This window comes from Engystomops pustulosus, chromosome 3 (assembly GCF_040894005.1).
Source record: "Engystomops pustulosus chromosome 3, aEngPut4.maternal, whole genome shotgun sequence".
Lineage (NCBI taxonomy): Eukaryota > Metazoa > Chordata > Amphibia > Anura > Leptodactylidae > Engystomops > Engystomops pustulosus.
The window spans coordinates 83,500,763-83,523,843 of NC_092413.1; the positions used below are offsets into that span (position 1 = coordinate 83,500,763).

Genomic DNA, 23,081 nt, shown 5'->3' on the forward strand with positions numbered 1-23,081 from the left:
TGAGAAAGCGCCACACAGGAGCGAAACGGCCCGTCGCTTGCCGCGGTCTGCATCCTGTCTATGTCACCACTCTGTCGGCTTCAATAAAACTTCTGCACGAATCTGGTGAGTGCCGCTTCATATTTTCTCTGCAATAGTGCCACTTTCCTCATGATATATCTGTAAGCTGAGCACCACCTTAGTGCAGCCCATGCTCCACACTGGAGAAACACGCATGAAGGAAAGATCCTCAAGGTGTAGTGCAGGACGCTTATTCTACATACCGTCAATGTAGCAGAGGATAATTCGTAAGCTGGGGAGGGGTGGGTGTTGAAGGGCATCATTTAATTTTTTGCCTCAGGCAGCAAAAAGGCTAGAATACGCCCTGGGTAGCATCATATTTAAAGCCTCATACATTACTGTGATGCATTTAGTTTGTTTCAGTTTGGCCGTGTTTGGTTCAATGAAATGCACCATTAGATATTTTCTGGGTCAAACATTGCAGTCAAAATTGCGTTCTTCATAGTCGGTAAGTCTTTGCTGCATATTTCTAGCACCGATCATGGGTGTTATCCCATTGATTACTGCCAGCAAAGCTGCCGGCATCTTCAAAAGGATGGCCATGCATGGGCGCCGCCATCATGGTGACGATCGTTGCTCCCGTGACGTCATTGGGGAGCTGCGATCGGACACCATGACAGCTTCCGAAGCACTGTAATATGTCAGTATATGGCAGGATCAATAAGACAACCTAGGGTTAAAGTACCCTAGGGGGGTCTGAAAAATAGTGAAAGTAAAAATAAAAAAAGTTAAAAAAATATTGTAATAAAACCCTAAAAATTCAAATCACCCCCTTTCACTAGAACTGATATAAATATAAATAAAACAGTAGAAATCATAAACACCTTAAGTAATCGCTGCGTCAGAAAATACCCGATCTATCAAAATATAATAACATTTTTTCACTGTGTCTAACCCCGCAACGGAAAATGCCACTTTTTTGCCATTTAGAAAAATATTTAAAAAATTCAATAAAAAGTTATCAAAAGGTCGTACAGTCCTAAAAATGGTAGCATTAAAAACGTCATTAAAAGTCGTACAAAATAACACCACCTATAGCTCCATACATCAAAGTATGAAAAAGTTATTAGCATCAGAAGATAGCAAAATCCCCCCAAAATTTTTGTAAAGGAGGTTTTAATGATTGTAAATGTATGAAAACGTTATAAAACCTATGCAAATGTGGTATCCCCCGTGATCGTACCGACCCAAAGAATAAAGTAGACATGTCATTTGGGGTGCACAGTGAACGCCATAGAATCCAAGCCCACAAGAAAACGGCACAAATGCGTTTTTTCACCATTTTCTCTGCATTTGGAATTTTTTTTACCACTTCCCAGTACACGCCATGGAATATTTAATACCATCACTATGAAGTGCAATTTGTTACGCTGAAAACAAGCCATTACATAGATCATAGTTATAGATTTTTGAAGGTGGGGAGTGAAAAATGAAAATGAAAAAAACAAAAAAGGACCAGGTCGTTAAGGGGTTAAAAAGAATTTTATGGTAGAATAAAATATATATATATATACACTCACCGGCCACTTTATTAGGTACACCTGTCCAACTGCTCGTTAACACTTAATTTCTAATCAGCCAATCACATGGCGGCAACTCAGTGCATTTAGGCATGTAGACATGGTCAAGACAATCTCCTGCAGTTCAAACCGGGCATCAGTATGGGGAAGAAAGGTGATTTGAGTGCCTTTGAACGTGGCATGGTTGTTGGTGCCAGAAGGGCTGGTCTGAGTATTTCAGAAACTGCTGTTCTACTGGGATTTTAACGCACAACCATCTCTAGGGTTTACAGAGAATGGTCCGAAAAAGAAAAAACATCCAGTGAGTGGCAGTTCTATGGGCGGAAATGCCTTGTTGATGCCAGAGGCCAGAGGAGAATGGGCAGACTGGTTCAAGCTGATAGAACGGCAACAGTGACTCAAATCGCCACCCATTACAACCAAGGTAGGCAGAAGAGCATCTCTGAACGCACAGTACATCGAACGTTGAGGCAGATGGGCTACAGCAGCAGAAGACCACACCGGGTGCCACTCCTTTCAGCTAAGAACAGGAAACTGAGGCTACAATTTGCAAAAGCTCATCGAAATTGGACAGTAGAAGATTGGAAAAATGTCGCCTGGTCTGATTATTTCTGCTGCGACATTCGGATGGTAGGGTCAGAATTTGGCGTCAACAACATGAAAGCATGGATCCATCCTGCCTTGTATAAACGGTTCAGGCTGGTGGTGGTGGTGTCATGGTGTGGGGAATATTTTCTTGGCACTCTTTGGGCCCCTTGGTACCAATTGAGCATCTTTGCAACGCCACAGCCTACCTGAGTATTGTTGCTGACCATGTCCATCCCTTTATGACCACAATGTACCCAACATCTGATGGCTACTTTCAGCAGGATAATGCGCCATGTCATAAAGCTGGAATCATTTCAGACTGGTTTCTTGAACATGACAATGAGTTCACTGTACTCAAATGGCCTCCACAGTCACCAGATCTCAATCCAATAGAGCATCTTTGGGATGTGGTGGAACGGGAGATTCGCATCATGGATGTGCAGCCGACAAATCTGCGGCAACTGTGTGATGCCATCATGTCAATATGGACCAAAATCTCTAAATCTCTGAGGAATGCTTCCAGCACCTTGTTGAATTTATGCCACGAAGAATTGAGGCAGTTCAGAAGGCAAAAGGGGGTCCAACCTGTTACTAGCATGGTGTACCTAATAAATTGGCCGGTGAGTGTATGAAGAAACAATTATAAAAGTCACAAATAACATATGCAAAGTTCAAATGACATGGCAGAACACGTATCACATAAGATTACATGACATATCCACATATCTACGTTTGTACACAAGTAATTACATAACTTGCCTCCCCTCCCTCCCACCCCCTCCCCTCCTAGATCCGCTGGAGAAAAAAAAAAAAAGGGGGAAGGAAAGGGGGGAAAGGGATAAAGAATCACTCCCATTTAACCCATATCTTTTCCCAGAGCTCCATTTTTCCTAGCTATATTCTTCTCAAAATTTTTGATGCGAAGGGTATAACTCTGCCAGGCTTCAACTGAGGGAGGGTTTTCGGAACCCCATTTTTGTGCAATACAGACACAAGCTAGGTTCATTAGTTTTAGAATCAGTCTGCCATATTTCCTTTCTACGTCTAAATTCTCAATTAATCCAAATATATCACTTTGAACAGACCTAGTTAAATTAATTTCCAGCTTGCAAGAAATGTACCCAAAAATACCTTCCCAAAACACCCCTATTATTTGACATCCCCAAACCAAGTGAAAAAAATCAGCGTTCAACATCTTGCACTTCCAACAACTAGAATTTGCTTTTACCCCCATTTTAGATAAACTTAGTGGCGTATAATAAATCTGATGCACAATTTTAAAGTGAATAATCCTATGGTTAGCATTAATTGACCCTTTTTTTGTATTTTTGTGAATTTTTCCCGAGTCTGCCACTTCAATATTACCTATCAATCTTTCCCATTTATTTTTTGCTTTACATTTTTCCCTCTGTGCTACCCCTACTACTACGTGTCTATATATTTTCGATATCAGTTTCCTATTAATCCCTCCCTTCATAATCAGCTCCAACCCTGCGTGTGTTTCGAATCTTACCGCGAACCTGCGTGCATCCTCCTTAAGAGCGTGTGAGAGTTGCAAATAACGGATCCAGTCTGTGTTTTTAAGACCATGTATCTCCTGCAATCTACTAAAAGATTTTACTCTATCATCCTCCCAAATTTGTGCTACCTGTCTAATCCCCAGGTTTCCCCAGAATGTTCTATCCGGAATTTTATCTGCTTCTATTAGTTTCCTATTGAACCAAATAGGGGTCTCTTCCATAAAACCAGTGATGTTTAAAAGTTCTTTATAAGTCTTCCAGGATTTTGTTATTGCTCCACAGAGTGCCCATTTCTTAAAGGGGTCTTCCGACCCTAGATAACTTTCCAGAAACTCAAAGATGGATTTGACCTTACCCTGAGATCTTAATACCATCATGTTTAGCCAGTGTATCTCTTTCCATTTTGCCAAGCGAGCAATCTGTGAGGCGATAAAGTAGCCTTTGAAGAAGGGGATCCCCAGCCCTCCTTCTCCCACTGGGCTATACAAATATTTCATTTTCATTCTCACCTTCTTTCTGCCCCATATTAGTTCATTCAAAATGGATTCCATTAACTTAAAATAAGATTCCTCAATCCAAATGGGGGATGAGGACAATACATACAAAACTTGTGGCAGCACTATCATCTTTATTATCCCTATTCTGTCCGCTTGCGAAAATGGTAGCTTACTCCAACATTTGATTTTGGCCCTCACGGACCCAATCAGAGGCTGCAGGTTCAACTTATGAAATTCAGATAAAACTCCAGATATTTCAACCCCAAGATAACGAAATTTTTCCCTGCATTGTATTTCACAACCCCCTTTCGCCCATTCTTTAGTCTCTAAGTCCAGGGGCATAATCACAGATTTGTTCCAGTTTATCTCCAGTCCCGATAGACCCCCATATTCTTCTACCACCTGAATGGCTTTGGGAACCGAAGTAGGGGAATTGCTCAAGTACAAGACTAGATCGTCCGCGTATAAACATATTTTGTCTTGTAGGTCCCCACATCCCCCCGCCTGCACGCCCTCCTCTCTCCTGATTTTAATAGCCAGAGGTTCTATATAGATGGCGAACAGAAGGGAGGATAAGGGGAATCCCTTCTTAGTTACCAGAAATCCTCAGCTCTGTATCACTGGGCTTATAGCTCAGTTAGTTAAGGCTCCTGTCTGCAGTGCAGAGGGTCCCAGGTTTGAACCTCAGCCTGGGCAAAACTTTAATTAATTTAATTAAATAAAGAGCTTGTGTCTGGGGAAGCCCTGGAGACCATATATGGACAGATGCTGATCTGAGCCTGATGACGTGGTCCCTGCTCTCTCCGCTAACCCGACACTTCTCTGAAAAGGATTCCCTGCCCGATGTCTGCTCCGGGGAACCCTAGGAGATGCAGTGACCATATATGGACAGATGCTGATCTGAACCTGATGACGTGGTCCCTGCTCTCCGCTAAGCCGACACTTCTCTGAAAAGGATTCCCTGCCCGATGTCTGTAGAAGCCATTCTGTACTATCAGTTCAGGCTTTCGAAGTATTTACTATGCGGACACAGCGCCGGGACACAGCGGGACCTGGGGAGAAAATCTGTGACAATCTCATAGCTGCCCGTGACGCGGGGCAGAGGTAAGAAAAACGGGACTTTCCCGGCAAAATCGGGACAGTTGGAGCTATGATTTAACTATGGGGGGACTGTATAATAAAAAAAACATGGTGACTAAAGTACGGGAGGCTACAGTAGATCTTCTTAAACTATGGGAGTGCAGTATATAATAAAACTATGGAAGGATACTTAAAGTGGTTGTTCACTTTAAGTAACTTATACAATTTTCCAATATACTTTCTGTATCATTTCCTCACTGTTATCTAGACCTCTGCTTGCTGTCATTCAAGAGGAAACTTCATTGTTTACTTCCTGCAGATGAACACAGGTTCATGTTCATGTTTTGTCACACATGTTCACAGCTTGATGAATAACAGCAAACTATGGGGGCTGTATATAATAAAACTATGGGATGCTATATCTACTTAACCCCTTAATGACACATGATGTATAGTTACTTCACGCGTAGGATGCGGATGTTTGGACAGGGCTCGCGGGCTAAACCGTCTCTATAGCCGGTGAGAGTTTGCTGCATTTTTTTTTTGTGTGCACTTTGTAAGGCTGCAGAATTGTGGCACAAAAATGTGCCGCACGTCTGTCATAAATGCGGTGCACTCTCCGACTGAGCACTAACATGCACATTGTGCAGTCGCGACACAAAACTGGAATGAGCAAGCAGTGCAAAGTCAGACGAAAAAACTGGCACACTTTAACCACTTAACGATCTGCATCATAAAAGTATGGCGGGGAGCTGTTTACGATGTATGAAAAGGGCTCACTCATCGCTTAAACCCACAATTGGTGGGTGTCAACCCTTTCATTGCTGCCGACTGCATTTAAAAGACGGAGGAGTGTGGGCGCTGTCATCATTGTTTTGATCATCGCTCCCCATAATATACTTCCTGTCAGCCTTAAATGTTTTCTTAAAAGTATTGCTGATTTATACTAGAGATTGAGCCCCCCCTTTGTGGCACAACTACAATAGCTCTTGGGAGGTAGAACAACTTTTGCCTATTATCTTGAATACCTATAATATTCAGCAGTTTTTTTGCTATCCTCCTCAGTTTATCCTAGCTCTGGTCAGTGCTCTCTGTGTAGCTGAGTGTGTTCATTGCTGTGGCTGCAGAAGTTTCCAATACAAAAAATTAAGTAAAATATCTCTTTTCTTCAGTCACTATATAGGCACCCAAGCACCTCTCGGCTTCCCCGGACTTTATTTATGGACGTCCCCCCTGTAAGCCTCCTCCTGCCACCGGCTGGGAAACTAGGGGAGAGCACAGCCACGCCAGCCGGTGGCAGGAGGAGGCATGCAGCAGAGGGTATGCATAAATTAAAGCCCGGGCAAGCCGAGAGGTGCTTTGACGCCGTCATCCTGATCACCTCTGGCACTATGACAAAGTTATTATTTTGCCAATAAAAATGCTGAAATACATGTAAAATATCCCATCCCCTAAATATAACGAGCAGCATATTTAGGACAGTAATCTGGTGGTAGATGCCCTTTACGGCTTAGAAAACGATGAAGTTACTTAAAAAAAAAGGTCATAAGTTTGACACATCATAAACTGTCTTTTTCCAGAAAAAGTAATAAATAAAATACAGTAAAACTACATATTTGGTATTTGTACTTTTGCAAAATACAAAAGACACGCCCCATGTTAAAGGTGCACCCAAAAAAAAAGTGGTGCACTCTGTCGGAGTAATTAACTAAACCAAACAAATAGATTTTTGCTATTGATGCTACAATCAAAAAAAGATGTATTTGAGATATGTGGAATGTGCATAGAGCAATTAAACCAAAAAGATGAATTCCACCACACAGTAATCATATGGAATAAAAGGATCAATCTTTGTTGAAAACAATCTTAAAAATACAGTATTTTGTTTTATTAGATACCAATGCATAGGAGAAGAATGACCTGGCACTAGGCAGTGTGGGCTAATAATATACAAATAAGTTATACAATGATAACATTTTCACACGTGGAAGATAATAATATAGTATCATGTAACCATGGGCAGCAAAAAGGATGAAAACCCTTCAAAGATTGTAAGAAAATACAAGTGAAGGAAGTGAAAAAGGGTATGTTGTACAGGCGCAGTGACTAAATCACATAATACTACGACTATCAAAATATCCTAGAAGCACACATGTCCTTACCCATGGAAAAAGAGCCACACATCGCCCCCTGTCTCTGTTGGAGTAGTGCAGAGGGTGTCAAATTAATGAAGAACGGGCGCCAAAATGCCAGAATCTGGTGCCCCCTGCACACTACACAGACAAACTGCATAGAGTACAGACTGCACTGTTCTTAGTAAATATCCCCCTTAGTGTTTTATTTCAGTTCCTTACCTTAGGCCTTTTCCATACAAAGGGGATGTTCGGTTTCTGACTGAAGAACAGTGAAGAATCGTTTGCTGGAAAATCTTCATCTTCGAACAGAACTCCTTTCCTGATACACTCCTGTCTGAGCTCCTCATAGGTTTTTCCAGATGAGTGAATACTTTTGGCAGTATTGGGGAAACTTGGCTCTTTATGTCTTGGGTCTTCATAGATGTATGGCATTGTTTATGCAGTAGTAGGTTTCAACTTGTGCAAAGAGGTGAGCAGTGATGGGACACAGCCTCACACATGCAGGTATTGCACGCTGACAGATGAAGGCAACAAAGTGGACAACCTATAACTAGCATTCAAGAAATGTTTGCTCCTCCTTTCTTTCCACCTGTTGGACAAGGAGAAAAGCAACTTCTGCCAGAGATAAATCACACAGGGAAACACCCTGTGAACTAACAGTGCAGCGGATAAACTTTCACTTTTTACAGGCTCAGGGTGGAAGTTGAATGAAAGAAAAAACTAGTTTTCTTCAACAGGCTGAAGGCAACTTGCAGCATATGACTGGAGGCACATTGGCAGATTTATCATTAGGTAGTTGCTCCAGGGAAGAGATTTATCATTCCTCCCACCCCTTTGATATACTGTACCAAGTTGCATCTTGGCCCAATGCCAGCCTACCTCTTGGCAAGAGGGGATAATCATTCCTGGCTGAAGCCGGTGACACAGGTGGCGTTTTTGTTGCATTTTTTTAATTGCGTTTTTACATTCTTGAAAAAGGTATCATATTTGCATATTGGCTTTTTCAATGGCCTTTAGGTTAAATTGTTTTAACTCTGCATTTTATTTCCTGCATTTTTTTGCAGTGCGTTTTCATTACGTTTTTCAAAGTTGTTGCATTTTTACAAACTCATCTGTTTGTGGCCTGCATTTTGAAAAGAATGTGATTACATGAACAAATGACAGGGAGAAGATGACTGCGTTTTTTACAAATTCCAAGAGACACAGCTGCCTGCAATTACCGCACATCAAGCTTTGCGTTTTTAAAAAATGCGAACGCAAGCAAACATTAGAAAAATGCGTGCGTTCTAAATCACAGCAGAAACACGACGAAAATGTCACATGTGTCACTGGCCTAAGCACCAAGAATTGTTACTTAATGAAGGCTTGTATGCCAGTAAAAATCACCCCCCACTACGCAAGTTTTTATAGTTTCTTATGAGCTCTTCTGCACTTCAGATTTATTGAAGTGGCTTAGAAAGCCTGATAAAAGTTGCACAACAAGTGTTAAAGGAAACCTACCATTTGATTTGATGCATTATGAAGCAAACATACTTTGAGAATGCTGTAGCTACACTGATGCAGGATTATATCTTGGTTAATCCCTGAGCTGAGTGGTTTTGCTGAAAAAATAATTATAACATTCAGGACCTTGTGAAAGCTGGGTCAGCATGGCAGCCAAGATAAACACATTAGACGGAGCTTGTAATTACAAATGGAGGTTAGTCAAAACATGACTAATTAACCTGAGCATTACATTATCCTCTCCTGCAGATAATAACTCGGTGCTAGGAGAAGCACTGAACCAAGCTCTGAAGGAGGTATAGAAGCGACAGAGCTTCATTATCATAATGTTATTTCTGTTTTGTCAGCAAAAGACTCAGTACAGGGATTAACCAAGATATGATCCTGCATCAGTATAGTTACAGCATTCTCATGGTATGTTTGCTTCATAATGCCTCAAATCAAATGGTAGATTTCCTTTAATTTCTGCTAATTTATGTTAATATAGTACAAATTTGGCAAATTCTTTCATATCTGGATTAACAAGGTGAATTTGGGGGGAGCTGTATGAAGTGAAAAGTGGAATGGGTTGGCAAAAAAACTGTAAATATGGTGCATATGACCAGTTGCTGCAATTATGAGACATTTTATGCCCATTTATGTAGCCATCCTATAGAAACCTATGGGGCATATTTCTTATGGCTTGTACGCTTGAAAACTGGAATGTAAGGCCTGAAATAAGGGCAATTGATCCACCGCCAAGAATTGCACCTGTTTCCAAAATCTCATGGCATATGGGTGTGGAGGGGAGTGAAGGTCGGCATGGCTGGCGGTTGAGTCGTGGGGCTATGTAAATCATAGGATGTGGCACAATTCTACTTCAGGTTGGACTATTGCCCCGCCATTGAAGCACAACAGAGCAGACTTCCAAAGGTCAGAGCTTCCATATAAATCCTTCAGGTGCCAGGGGAGGGGGGATAAATGTGCCCTTATGAGTGCTTTATGTATTTGCAGATCAATTACTATTTAGCAAAATCATGACAACTTAGTGAATGCAAATGAAATATATGCTGTACCGGTAAATTAAATATATTGGGGTAGATTTACTTACCCGGCCCATTCACGATTCAGCGGCGCGTTCTCTGTGGTGGATTCCGGTCCGGCCGGGATTCACTAAGGTAGTTCTGCTGCGCTGAAGTTCCCCGAGGCGCGCTGAAATGCACTCAAGTACACCGGCCTATTCCTAGTGAAGGTAAGTGCAAGCTCCCGGACACTTTTTGATTTTTAAATGCGGCGGTTTTTCCGAATCCGTCGGGTTTTCGTTCGGACACGCGTGCGCCAAAATACCGGGGCAAAACAGGGAAAATCGGCGCAAATCGGAAATATTCGGGTAACACGTGGGGAAAACGCGAATCGGGCCCTTAGTAAATGACCCCCATTGTATGCCACGTCTCCAATTGATACACAGGCTGCGGTTCCAAATGACATACCTCCATTGTATCCTATTATGAATGCAGTGCCTCCACATTATATATATGCACTACCCCATGCATAAAAAACACTTTCCTGCACTCCCATGCTCAATTCAGCGTCTTCTTACAGACAGCTGGTGAAAAGTATAAATTAAATGCACCAAATGATCTTTGTTTTGCTTTAAACTTTGTGTTTTATTTAATCATGTGTAACAGTTGAGATAATATGACAAAGCAGCACATAGGTTGAGTGCTGCATGTCATTTATTCTGTTACTTACCTACTGTGCAATCAACACCACATCATTCGGTCCTGACTATTCAACTGATGAATTATACAGATTATGTGATGCCTGCAGGTATGGTGAGGGCCCCTCAGAAAAAAAAACTGGTGGGGGCCCCCAATGAATTTCTTTTTTAAAAATAAACTAGAAATAATAGTTCTGCAAAATAGTAATACTTTCAGAGAAGAAGACTACCACAGAACCTCTACATACAGACCTCCGCTGCCACAGAAAATCTACATACACACCTCAGCTGCTGCAGAATTTCTACATACACAACTCAGCTGCCACTGAAAATCTACATAAGCACCTCAGCTGCCACTGAAAATCTACATACCTCAGCTGGTATAGAACCTCCACATACACACCACAGCTGCCACAAAACCTCCACATACACACCTCAGCTGCCACAGTGCCTTTACATACACACCTCAGCTGCCACAGAACCTCTACATATACATCTGAGCTGCCACAGAACCTCTACGTACACACCTAGCTGCCGCAGATCTTCTACATATGCACCTCAGCTACAACAAAACCGCCACATACACACTTCAGCAGCCAGAGAACCTCTACATACACCCCTCAGCTGCCACAGAACCTCTACATATACATACCTCACCTGCCACAGAACCTCCACATACATACTTCAGCAGCCAGAGAACCTCTACATACACACTTCAGCTGCCACAGAACCTCTACGTACACACCTCAGCTGCTGCAGAATTTTTAAATACACACCTCAGCTGCCACTGAAAATCTACATACACACCTCAGCTGCTACAGAACTTCTACATACACACCTCTACTGGTATAGAACCTCCACATACACACCACAGCTGCCACAAAACCTCCACATACACACCTCAGCTGCCACAGAGCCTCTACGTACAAGCCTCAGCTGCAACAGAACCTCCACATACACATCACAGCTACAACAAAACCTCCACATACACATCTCAGCTGCCACAGAACCTCTACATGCAGACCTCTGCTGTCACTGAACCTCTACATACACACCTCGGCTGGTGTAGAACATCTACATACACACCTCATCTGCAACAAGACCTCTACATACACACCTCAGCTGCCACAGAAGCTCTACAAACACACTTCAGCTGCTGAAGAACCTCTAGATACACACCTCAGCTGCCACATAACCTCTAGGTACACACCTCAGCTGCAACAGAACCTCTACATACACACCTCAGCTCCCACCGAACCTCTACATACACGCCTCATCTGCCACATAAAATATACATACACACCTTAGCTGCCGCAGAACTTCTGCATACCCACCTCATCTGCAACAGGACCTCTAAATACACACCTAAGTTGAAATAGAATCTCTATATACACACCTCAACTGCCACAGAACCCCCACATACAAGCTTCAGCAACTGCAGAACCTCTCAATACACGCTTCAGCTGCCACAGAACCTCTATATGCACACCTCAGTTGCCACAGAACCTCATAATACACACCTCAGCGGCTACGTAACCTCATAATACACATTTAAGGTGTCACAGCACCTCTACATACACACTTCAGCTGCCTTAGAACCTCTTCATACACACATCAGCTGCCTTAGAACCTCTTCATACACACCTCAGCTGCTACAGAACCTCTGCATACACACCTCAGCTGCCTTAGAACCTCTACATACACACCTCTGCTGTCACGCAACCTCAAAATACACTCCTCAAGTCCTGTGCAACCTCATAATACACACCTCAGTGGCTATGTAACCTCATAATACAACTCTCTGGTTTTGCAGCACCTCATAATACACACCTCAGCTGATGCAGAACCTCTTAAATAACCCCTTTCTTTAACACCCACAAAAACGTATTTCTGTGCCTTACATAGCACACATGTAGCTCTCACCTGAGGGCATTGACTGCTCCTCTTTTCACGGTTATGTCCAGGCCTTGGAATGGGATGCAGGAACCAGACTTGACCTATGAGGCTCCTCCAACTCACCCACAAAGTTCTTCCCCTTTTACATGTGTGACTGAGACCAGGAGTAACGATTGTACAGGGAGTATTTAGCTCCATATACTTCATAGCATTAAGCAGTATCAGAGTTGAATATATCCAGAAGTGTAGACAGGCATTTTTAGTGGGGGCCCCCTCTTCCTGTTCCATGAACCCTGAGTCTCTTTCCTACAATCAGGCCCCACCTGCGCAATACAGAGGGTGTCATACAGATGTCTAGAGCAAGAACTCTGCATCAGAGCTTTTTGCATTAATTTCATTAGTGTCTTATAGATATGGAAATGCTATTGATTTTGGCAGGGATGCCTAATGGGCCCGGGCCGCATAGCAGCTGCCATGGCTTCTACACTGATAGTTCCACCACTGGTTGGCAACTATAGGCCCGAAGCTTCTGGAGACCAAAATGGACCATGAACTTTGATGTCTTTGAAGCACAAGGACCTTAGCAGTGAGGGCACATGGTCTCTGCAAGACAATAAGGAATTTAAACAAATGTCAATTCCGTGAAGGTTTGAATACAACATTGAATTTGTTTGTTTTTACCTTTTTTATTATGTACCTCAAGGCATTTAAAACAAGATAAACAGGTAAAAACACATATTCTTCATAAAACCCAGCCCTTCCGCATGCACATACTCCACCACTGGAATGCAAGTAAGCCAGTTTTGAACCAGCTTTAATCATCTAAAAGCCAGCTTTAAATGACATGTTCCATTGTTGTAGAAACAAACTACTCATCTTACATAGAAACATACGGTAATATCCGATCTATTATCCATATCTTATAATATTCATAAACCCCCTTCCAAACTTTTGCCTACACCTTTGGGACTGGAGTTTATTTTCACTAAAATTGTGCCTTTTTAACCACAATTTGTACTAAAATTATGTTATTATGCCCACATCTGTATTTCAATGATATTAGGCGAGTAGTACAAAGTAGTAGTAAGAAAGCTTTGCGCAAAAATGCAAAGGCGCCACAAAAGTCACTCATATAAGAGATAAAAAAAGATAAATGACCCCCAATCAAACATATTTATCTACCTGCACATAACAAAAAATGTCTTGTACTTTGCCTAAGTAATCTAAATCATCTCACTGCACAAATTATAAAGGGTTTTAGGTAAATATCCATCTATCTATCACCGCCTAATGTGATAACTTTGCCCCTATCTAATAGTATTGCTCCAGAGCTTTAATCCCTGACCCTGCTGACAAAATGTTAAACTTGTTGTGTATAAAGCAAGCTCAGCAATCTATGTGACTTCATTCTGGCCACCAGTAGCGTAACAAGACCCCAGTGGTCCCCCATAAAATTTTTACATCGGGACCCCATATACATAAACTTTCGCTGACACTCCCCATCCTAAAGATTGCACTTGATAATTCACATATATGCTACACAGACATACACACAAAATACTATACTAAAATACCATATGTTTTGCAAGAAGAGTGAGTGGCCATTGCAAAAATTTGGCACTGCATTCACAAACGGTGGCTAAACTGCCATGACTGTCACTTTCGCTTGTTGTACCCACTGGAAAATATGGGAGTGGAAATTGACAGCTATTAAGTGTCCGGCAACAGCAGCCTCCCCTAATTAATAGGGGCAGCCTCCAGCAGCAGCCTCCATTCATTAATAATATGTCTAGCAAAAGCCTTCCATCATTAATAAAGTGTCCGGCAGCAGCATCCCCTTCCAGTGGCAGCCTTCCCTCATTAATAATGTATTCAGCTGCAGCCTCCCCCATTAATAATGTGTCCAGCAGCAGCCTCCCCTCAATAATAAAGTCTTCAGCAGCAGCCTCCCATCAGTAATAAAATGTCCATCTGCAGCCTCCCCTCATTAATAAAGTGCCAAACAGCAGCTTCCCCTAATTAAAAGTGTCCATAAGTAGCCTCCCCTCATTAATAATGTGACCAGCAGCAGCCTCCTATCATTAATAAGGTTTCCTAGTTTTTTTTCTTTTTATCCCCGGTGGAGGGACTATGTAAACTGTTTCCTTTAGGCATTTTGCGTATTGTAGGAGGGGGGTGGTGTTTACCTCCCTCTGTAGGCCTAAAAAAGATACTGAATCATTGAAGGAAGGTGCTTCGTGTATCTGGATTTGGTCAATTGGAACTAACTTTGTATTCTAGGAGTATTGAACAAGAAAGAGCACTAGTATTTGCAGATTGAAGGGCCGGCTACCGCCATTTTTTATTATCTTCCCAAAGTACATTAGAGCACTACCATTATTATTTCAGGGATTAATTCCCTTACTACTAATCTTTCCCACTTCTGTATGTGGACCTCTTTTTACAACAGTTTGTTAGAAAACTACCTTCATTCATTTTGGGCACATCCGACCTGATAAGGACAATACTACAAGTTTCATGGTTAGAACACTACCTATTCATTACCCTGGACATTACAAATCCAGTATCCTCCTTTCTAGAAGGAGATGTCAATACGTCACCTTTACAAAAGAAGTTCTTCCTTAGTTCCATTCAGTTCATACTGGAACATAATTACTTTTCCTTTCTTGACCATATCTACCTTCAACGTAGGGGTACGGCGAAGGTGAGCAAATTCACCCCAAGTTTCGCGAATCTGAACATAAGATTGTTTGAGGAACATTGCACTTATAAACTTCAATTATTTAAAACAATATTTTTATTATTTGAGATGGTAGTATTGAGGAAGCCACTAGATTCATTGAATACCAATACATGGGACCTAGGTTTTACTACCAATATTACCACCAATGATATGGAATTATTGCATGTTCTGGTATTCCATACCAAAGAAGGAGTTATTAAAACTAAAACTCACTTCAAAAAGGTGGACAGTAACAGTTATCTTGACTTTACTAGTAGCCATTTCACAAAATGGTTACTAAATATAACGTATGGACAATACAAATGAGTGAGACATAACTGCACCGATGTCTCAGATTATATGGAACAGAGAAATAGGTTTCAGGTGAAAGGATATCTGAAACCGCTTGTTAATAATGCCTACATTAGAGCAGGTCAATTCGATCAGGCTACCTGCCTAGAACCCTCAAGAAAACCCAATGATACACATAAAGTGAATTAAGTGAGTTCAGAGCAGAATATCAATTTTATCACCACTTTCTCTAGGGATAGTTCTGATATAAAAAAAAATTATTCAAAAGCATTGGGGTATTCTCCACAGCAGTGATTTTCAACCTTTTTTGAGCCGCGGCACACTTTTTATACTTAGAAAATCCTGGGGCACACCAACAACCAAAATAGCACAAAATGACACTAAAACAGTCATAAAAGGCCTCCTTTTACTAATAAAAAACCCCTAGCGGCCTCCCTTTACTAATAAAAAACCCCTAGCAGCCTCCCTTTACTAATAAAAACCTCTAGCGGCCTCCCTTTACTAATTAAGGGCCCCTAGTGGCCTCCCTTTACTAATTAAAAGACCCTAGCGGCCTCCCTTTACTAATTAAAAGACCCTAGCGGCCTCCCTTTACTAATAACTAAACTATATAAATGAGGTATCACTGTAATCGTAGTGACCTATAGAATAAAGATAATATAGTATTTTTAGTGTACGACCCCCAAAATTTACGAAAAGAAAGGAAACCAAAATTGACAGTTTTCTTTTCACCCATACATTCAAGAGTTAATAAAATCTCATCAATAAGATAATGACCCACTAAAATGAAATATTTGTAAAGTGCATCTCATGTCGCAAAAAATAAGCCCTTATATGTCCAAATTGCCAAAAAAATAAAGATTGTATAGCCATTATAAAGTGACAATGCATAATCTTCTCTGAACGGCGCAGCTCCCCCCTCAATGCCCTGGCGTGTGCCCATACAGCAGGTTACCACCACATATGGGGTGTTGTTATACACGGGAGGGATTGGGTATCAAATTTTGGGCGTTTTGGTATTTTATCCACTGAAAATTTGTACAATTTTTGAACAAGTGGCGCATGCGCTGGATGTTCTGTGCTGGCACGCATCTTCCGCCGACCCTCCTCACACTGTGTGTGCGCCACAATCAGACTTCTGAGTCCAATCGCTGGTACGCGCCAATTCCTAGCATATATATATCTCCCCTCTACCAGCAACCAGTAATGTTATTAAGCCTTCTCCACTTGAGACTACCAATGTAAGTAACCTTCTGGTTTTTTTATATCTCTAGTTATATGCCTATGAATGACACTAGTATGGACCTACTGTAAGCTACATGACTTGGTATATGTTTACACATTGCATAGTTAAATATGTACATATTTGCTCTTTGACACATTTTTTAACCAATCAATTTTTTGTATACATAATTTAAACAATTAATTTTAATTTGTTTTAATAGTTATTGTTATTAATTTGTTTTATAGTTAATAGGCACCACTAGTGTCTATTTTATATATATTTCTTTGTCATTTTTATGCATGTACCCAAACATTATTTTGCCTTATATTGTATATCTCCAATGATTCACTTTCCTGCTAATTAATGAACATACTATGCTATATTCTAATATCATATTCATCTGAATTTTATATATATATATATATATATATACCGTATATTCCGGCGTATAAGACTACCTGGTGTATAAGACGACCCCCCTACTTTCCTGTTTAAAATATAGAGTTTAAGATATATTCGCCGTATAAGACTACCCCTTTTCCAATGCATACAAAACACCGGTAAAAATATTAAAAAAAACAGATTTGAATTCAACATGGTCCTTTTTTAAATGTAAATTCTTATGACATGCAGGTATATAGCAGGAAAACTGTCGCTCATAAACATAAGGCATACAACAACAACATTACCATTACAGCACAGCCCCCAGTAGTATACAGCACAGCCCCCAGTAGTATACAGCACAACCCCCAGTAGTATACAGCACTGCCCCCAGTAGTATACAGCACTGCCCCCAGTAGTATACAGCACTGCCCCCAGTAGTATACAGCACTGCCCCCAGTAGTATACAGCACTGCCCCCAGTAGTATACAACACTGCCCCCAGTAGTATACAGCACTGCCCCCATTAGTATACAGCACAGCCCCCAGTAGTATACAGCACAGACCCCAGTAGTATACAGCACAGCCCCCAGTAGTATACAGCACAGCCCCCAGTAGTATACAGCACAGCCCCCAGTAGTATACAGCCCAGCATTAAAAAAATAAATAAACATATACTCACCCCGATGCTCCCCCAATGTCCGCGCCGTCTTCTTTCTTCTGCCGGGCGCCACCATTGATCTTCCCCGGCAGGCGCCTAGTATGACGCGCCGCTGCTGACGTCATACTAGGCGCCGACCCGGGGAAAGACATGGCGGCGCCCAGCAGAAGAAAGAAGACGGCGCGGAAGACTGAAGACATCGGGGCCAACGGAGGGTGAGTATTTTCCCCCCGATGTCTTTTTGAGGCTGCCGGCAGCTTTGTGAGGCTGCCGGCAGCCATCGCTGTGCAAACGCCCGCGATCGGTGCTAGCACCGATCGCGGGTGTTACCGGTAAGCCTTTGCTGCAATATGCAGCAAAGACTTACCGGCTATGGAGAGGGCTCAGCCCGTGAGCCCTCTCCATGCCGCCGTATAAGACGATTACCAGCGTATAAGACGACCCCAGAGAAGACAGAAGATTTTTCTGTCTTCAAAAGTAGTCTTATACGCCGGTATATACGGTATATATTCTGTGTTTTCTTTTAGGGTATTGATTTCTGATTTTATGTCCATTATTTGAAAAAGGGTCCCGCGTGACCAGAAACGCGTTATAGGACACTCTTATTTACCCAGAAGCATATTATTTCATACTCCATCCCCATACTGATTCGGTATAGAGCCCCAACTCTTTTTCTCATCCTTTAAGTTACTTACTAGTCCTTATATAGGTAACTGGTCCCTGGAGCCTGGGAGCCGCGCAATACCGATTGTGTTGCCATTGTTGCTAAACCATAGGATTTTCCCGGACTACCCCATATAGAAGGTTACATGCAATTGATTATTGCAAAGTAGGTGAGCACCCTACTCACTACATTTCTCTTCCTATTACTCAACATTATTACCCGGGGCACAGTCCTCTGTTTTGGTTTTTTCTTGCTATTTCTTTAATCTTATTAATAATGTGTCTTGAAGAAGACTCCCCTCATTAATAGTCTCCAGCAGATGCCTCTCCCATTAATAAAATCACCAGCAGCAGCCTCCCCTCATTAATAAAGTATCCAGCAGCACTTCCCTCATGAATAGTGTCCAGCAACCTCCTATCATTGATAAAGTGTCCAGTAGCAGTTTCCCCTCATTAATAAAATGTCCAGCAACAGCCTCCCCTCATTAATAAAATGTCCAGCAGCAGCCTCCCCTCATTAATAGTGTCCTGAAGAAGCCTTTTCTTATTAATGTGTCCAGAAGAAGCCTCCCTTCATTAATAAAATGGTCAGTAGCAGTCTCCACTCATTAATGTGTCCAGTAGCAGCCTCCCCTCAGTAATAATGTGTCCAGCAGCAGCCTCCGCTGGCAGGGAATGATGGGAACAGCCAGCCTTTATGGAAAACCTGAAGTGCCATCGCCAAGCAGAAGCGCGCTAGCCATTTAAATCTTTCATGAGCCGGAGCAAGTGCCCTAGGGAACAGGAACGCGCGTGGCCTAGCAGGGACCGATGAAATGGATCACGGGGACACCCGTGACACTATGCCAGCTACCGTGATATTTATCATCATGCTTATATCTTATTATCACTTCTTTATACATGCAATTCTTCATGGAATTCAAAGCAGCATACAGCCAAATCCATAGCTTATGTACAGAAAATGTTAATATATTGTAAATAAGTCATTAACATGTATTTTAAAAGAAATAATTATTCACATTTATTATATTCTAATTTTTTTTTTAGTTTACTTTTAAACCCTTTGTTTCATGCTAATTAAACGTTGCTTGGTTACTATTTGTTTCCATGGTTTTAATGCAAAAAATATAACAGTATAAGGTTAATAATAGACACCAGGTAAATGTATTACACCAAAAATCTAAAAATACAGCATTACACATGCATGCTTCTTATGGAAATAAATCAGATAGCTAATGTGTGACTGTGTATTCAGTGCCATTTGGAGACACTGAACTAAACCACTTTTACTTTACATTATTTACTACAGGCAACTCAGTTTAGCTTAAGTCACTCATAATAAAGAAAAAATACCCCTCGGTTATTTTGATTTTATATGGTTGCCATTGAGGGATTTTCTGCCACCTCTGCATGTAGCCATCCACATTTCTCTGTGGATGACTGTTATCATGGGGTATGCCTATCTCAGACAATCATAGCATATATACAAGCAATAATGATGTATTCTTACCCATCTGCATTTATCCTTTTTGACAATATAGGTCACATATAGGTCCTGTTTTTGTCAACTTTTTGTTATTAATAGCTTGACTACACTGTTTGTATTTGGCCTTTTGTGTGGGTGGGAGAATGAATGGTCTTTGACCTACAGGATGGTCCAGATGTTCTTTATCAATGATTTTAATTATTTTTATATTCCCAATGTCCCCCTTTGTTTTTTTCTGCATATTGTTTCTGTATAAATAAAGCATTTTTATTCATATTATCCTATAATTCTCTTGATTTATATATTACTTTGCCCTTTTTCTGATTCTGCATAAATCTTCACACCTACTGAGTTTGGTCTTGCTTCATGGATGGGACTTTTAGTATCATATGATACAGAGTTCCTGCTTCCACATTATGCAGTAGACCTGACATTCTGAGTAATAATTACAAAGTCAGCTCTTCTTATTAATGGGATACATGAACTCCTTGTGTAATATCCCGATGGACGGTTAATCAATAAGTTAACTCCAGATAGTATTCTTGTTGGCTAGAGAGGGTTTGGACAGTTCTCCCATGTCAGCTTTAGGCATCCTTTCTCTTTCCCTTTAGGATTGGAGTTCCCCTGATTTTGCATCTTTCAGTCTGCATCTCTGTGTGCTAATACCATCAAGACTGCTACCTTGCTGCCCAAGTATCAGAGCCAATCCGGCTCCTACTAGCCAGCCCTCCAGCTTCTGGGCTAGGGCTGAGGTACTTTCCCGGTCCCATATCCACAGACAATCAATCTGAAGCCTTGTGTGTGCTTGCAGGAAGGACCATTTTACAACCTGTTACCTGCTGCTGTCTTGGACTGTTTGCCATTAAAGAGACTGTGAGTTACTTTTCAAGATTTCTGTCTCCAAGTGTGATTCCACCAACAGGGGATTCATTACCACAGACACACCAGGAGTGCCCCGGGGGCATTCCTTCTCTATATTGTGGCCTCTCCCACTTCTTGCATTTCTCTGCTGACTGTGATAGGTGTGGACGAGGAATGTTCTCATGGACCAAACCACTGTGACACTACAGCCAGCCACTCTAGACCCACACTGTGGTCAGGCCAGGGTGGACGAATGTTGTACTCTGCATAATATGTCAATATGGTGCTCACAGTCCTGAAGCAGGACCCTGCATTATCTCTGGTTCACAAACCATAGTCTGAAAGTGTGAAGCCACACAGCTGTAGCGAACCATACTATGTAGAGTTCCACTTCTGTCACTAAATAGTTAAATTTAATTGCACCACAGAAAGTCTCTAAAGGGACATTTATCATCACTTGCTTTTTTGTCTTAGTTGAGACAGATGAGCCTCAAAACATAGAAAAAGAAACAAGACAATTTGAAGATAATTCAACCAGGCGTTACCATTGTTCACATTAATAAGATGTGTCCCATTATTAAGAGAAATCTAGCTCTAAAGCAGTCTGGAGTTTGGGGGACGCAATGTCCAGCGCTCTGGGTTGCTAATTATTGACGCCTACCGCCACCTCCCTCTCCCATGCTGGAGAAAGAGGTGACGTCATGTGGGAAGTGTGAATAATTACCGGATTTTGAGCAGTTGTCTATGTGTTAGACTGGCAGGTTACCACCAGACGGATTTATAGTCCAGTGTATGTGCAGTGTTAAATGCCTTCTGATGTGACTATCAGCTATGTGTGCTCTATGCGAATAGACTGCACCAGTTAACATCTGCTCAATTTCTGCCTTTTCACAATGTTTTTGCACAGGAAATTCTCAGATAACTCAAACATAAAATTGAGCAAAAACTTCCCCCTGTAGTAACAATGGACCAACACACACAACCTCCTATGTGTTCCAGTTTTGCGATAAAATTTGCGTTCTTTTGAAAATTCACAATTGATAAATGTGGTGGTTCAGTGTAGCACACTCTGTGATTTATTTTTTCCGCCATTGCGTGACTTTAGAGTTGCTTTTTTTCTTGCTAAAAAAACCCGCAAAAATTATGTTTGCACAAAAAAATTGCGGCAATTATAAGCCAAGGAGCTACATAGGACTAATGATAAATCTCCCCCTTTGTGTCTTTTTTCAGGCAATGCTGTTGTGACAAGATTAAAGAAGACCATCACCAGGATTGAGATGAAGAGGACAATAGGTGAATATGTTTAGCTTAATTTTTACTGTACGTTAGTGGAAGATTTCCTTTAAGAAAGTTGTATTCTTGTACATAGGAGGTAGAATTACAGAAGTTAGGATGAGGATGACAAACAAAAGACTGACAAATTAAAATCTGGCAAAGTCAAAAATTAGTACAGCAGTTACATGTTACAGAGTGTAGTCCATTGGCCCCCCAGGGTCGCCCACTGACAAGTCATCATGCTTTTGGGTGAGTGGTAACATTTATGTGCAATTGTTGAAGCCGGAAGGTACCTCCGGTCTCTACTCCAATGTCTTTTCACACCCGTCAGCACTACTTAAGTAATACTGACTAGAATTGGTGATCTTATAATACTTGTCTGCTTGTTGGGTTCCCCTGAGGGTGGCTTATGTACTCCTTAGTTGCCCTATTTTTCCATCTGGGGCCACTTGTTTTCCCCTCGTTTTTCTTCCAGTATATGGCATGTACTATTTATATGTGTATATTAACATTATAATAAAGTATGTTATGAAATTTTATTGATGACTTTGTAGCTCTCTTTCTCTTTTGTTGTTTATTCAACATTTACATGTCCAGGAAATACCAAAAAAAATCTAAGGTTGCACTGACTTCCAAGATGTTTTGCTATGGTGGTGCTATCTAAGTAGGCTGACTAGTTTCGGACAAAAATTTGGATAAAGAGAATGACTAAATTCTTGAAAACCACTCTGGGCCTTGACTCTTGCACCTCTCTTTGACTGCAGAAATAAAGAATCCAAGGTTAAAGAAGCCATCTATTTTGTCACATCTAAAAATTTTAGAATAAATTCATAAACTTTTTTCAGCCCCAATCCTTGTGGATATGAATAATAGATGTCAAGCAAAATTGCCTGATGTGTCCATCTTTGAAAGTTTCCGTGTTACTTCTGCAGTCTCAAGGTCAAGCACAAATTGCAGCTACCTCATGTTCCCAATGCCTTCTATTGGGCATGTTCACA

The 23,081-nt window shown here is 41.4% G+C and overlaps 1 protein-coding gene across 1 annotated transcript in view; it reads right to left on the reverse strand.

Annotated features, from left to right (window-relative positions):
• Positions 1-7,959, reverse strand: part of CAPN9 (calpain 9) — a 63,008-nt gene extending 55,049 nt beyond the window's left edge. The window contains exon 1 of the mRNA XM_072141273.1: positions 7,620-7,959. Within this exon, the coding sequence (XP_071997374.1) occupies positions 7,620-7,832 (213 nt within the window). The 5' untranslated portion in view covers positions 7,833-7,959. The remainder of the gene's footprint in view (positions 1-7,619) is intronic.
• Between the last annotated feature and the right edge of the window lie 15,122 nt (positions 7,960-23,081).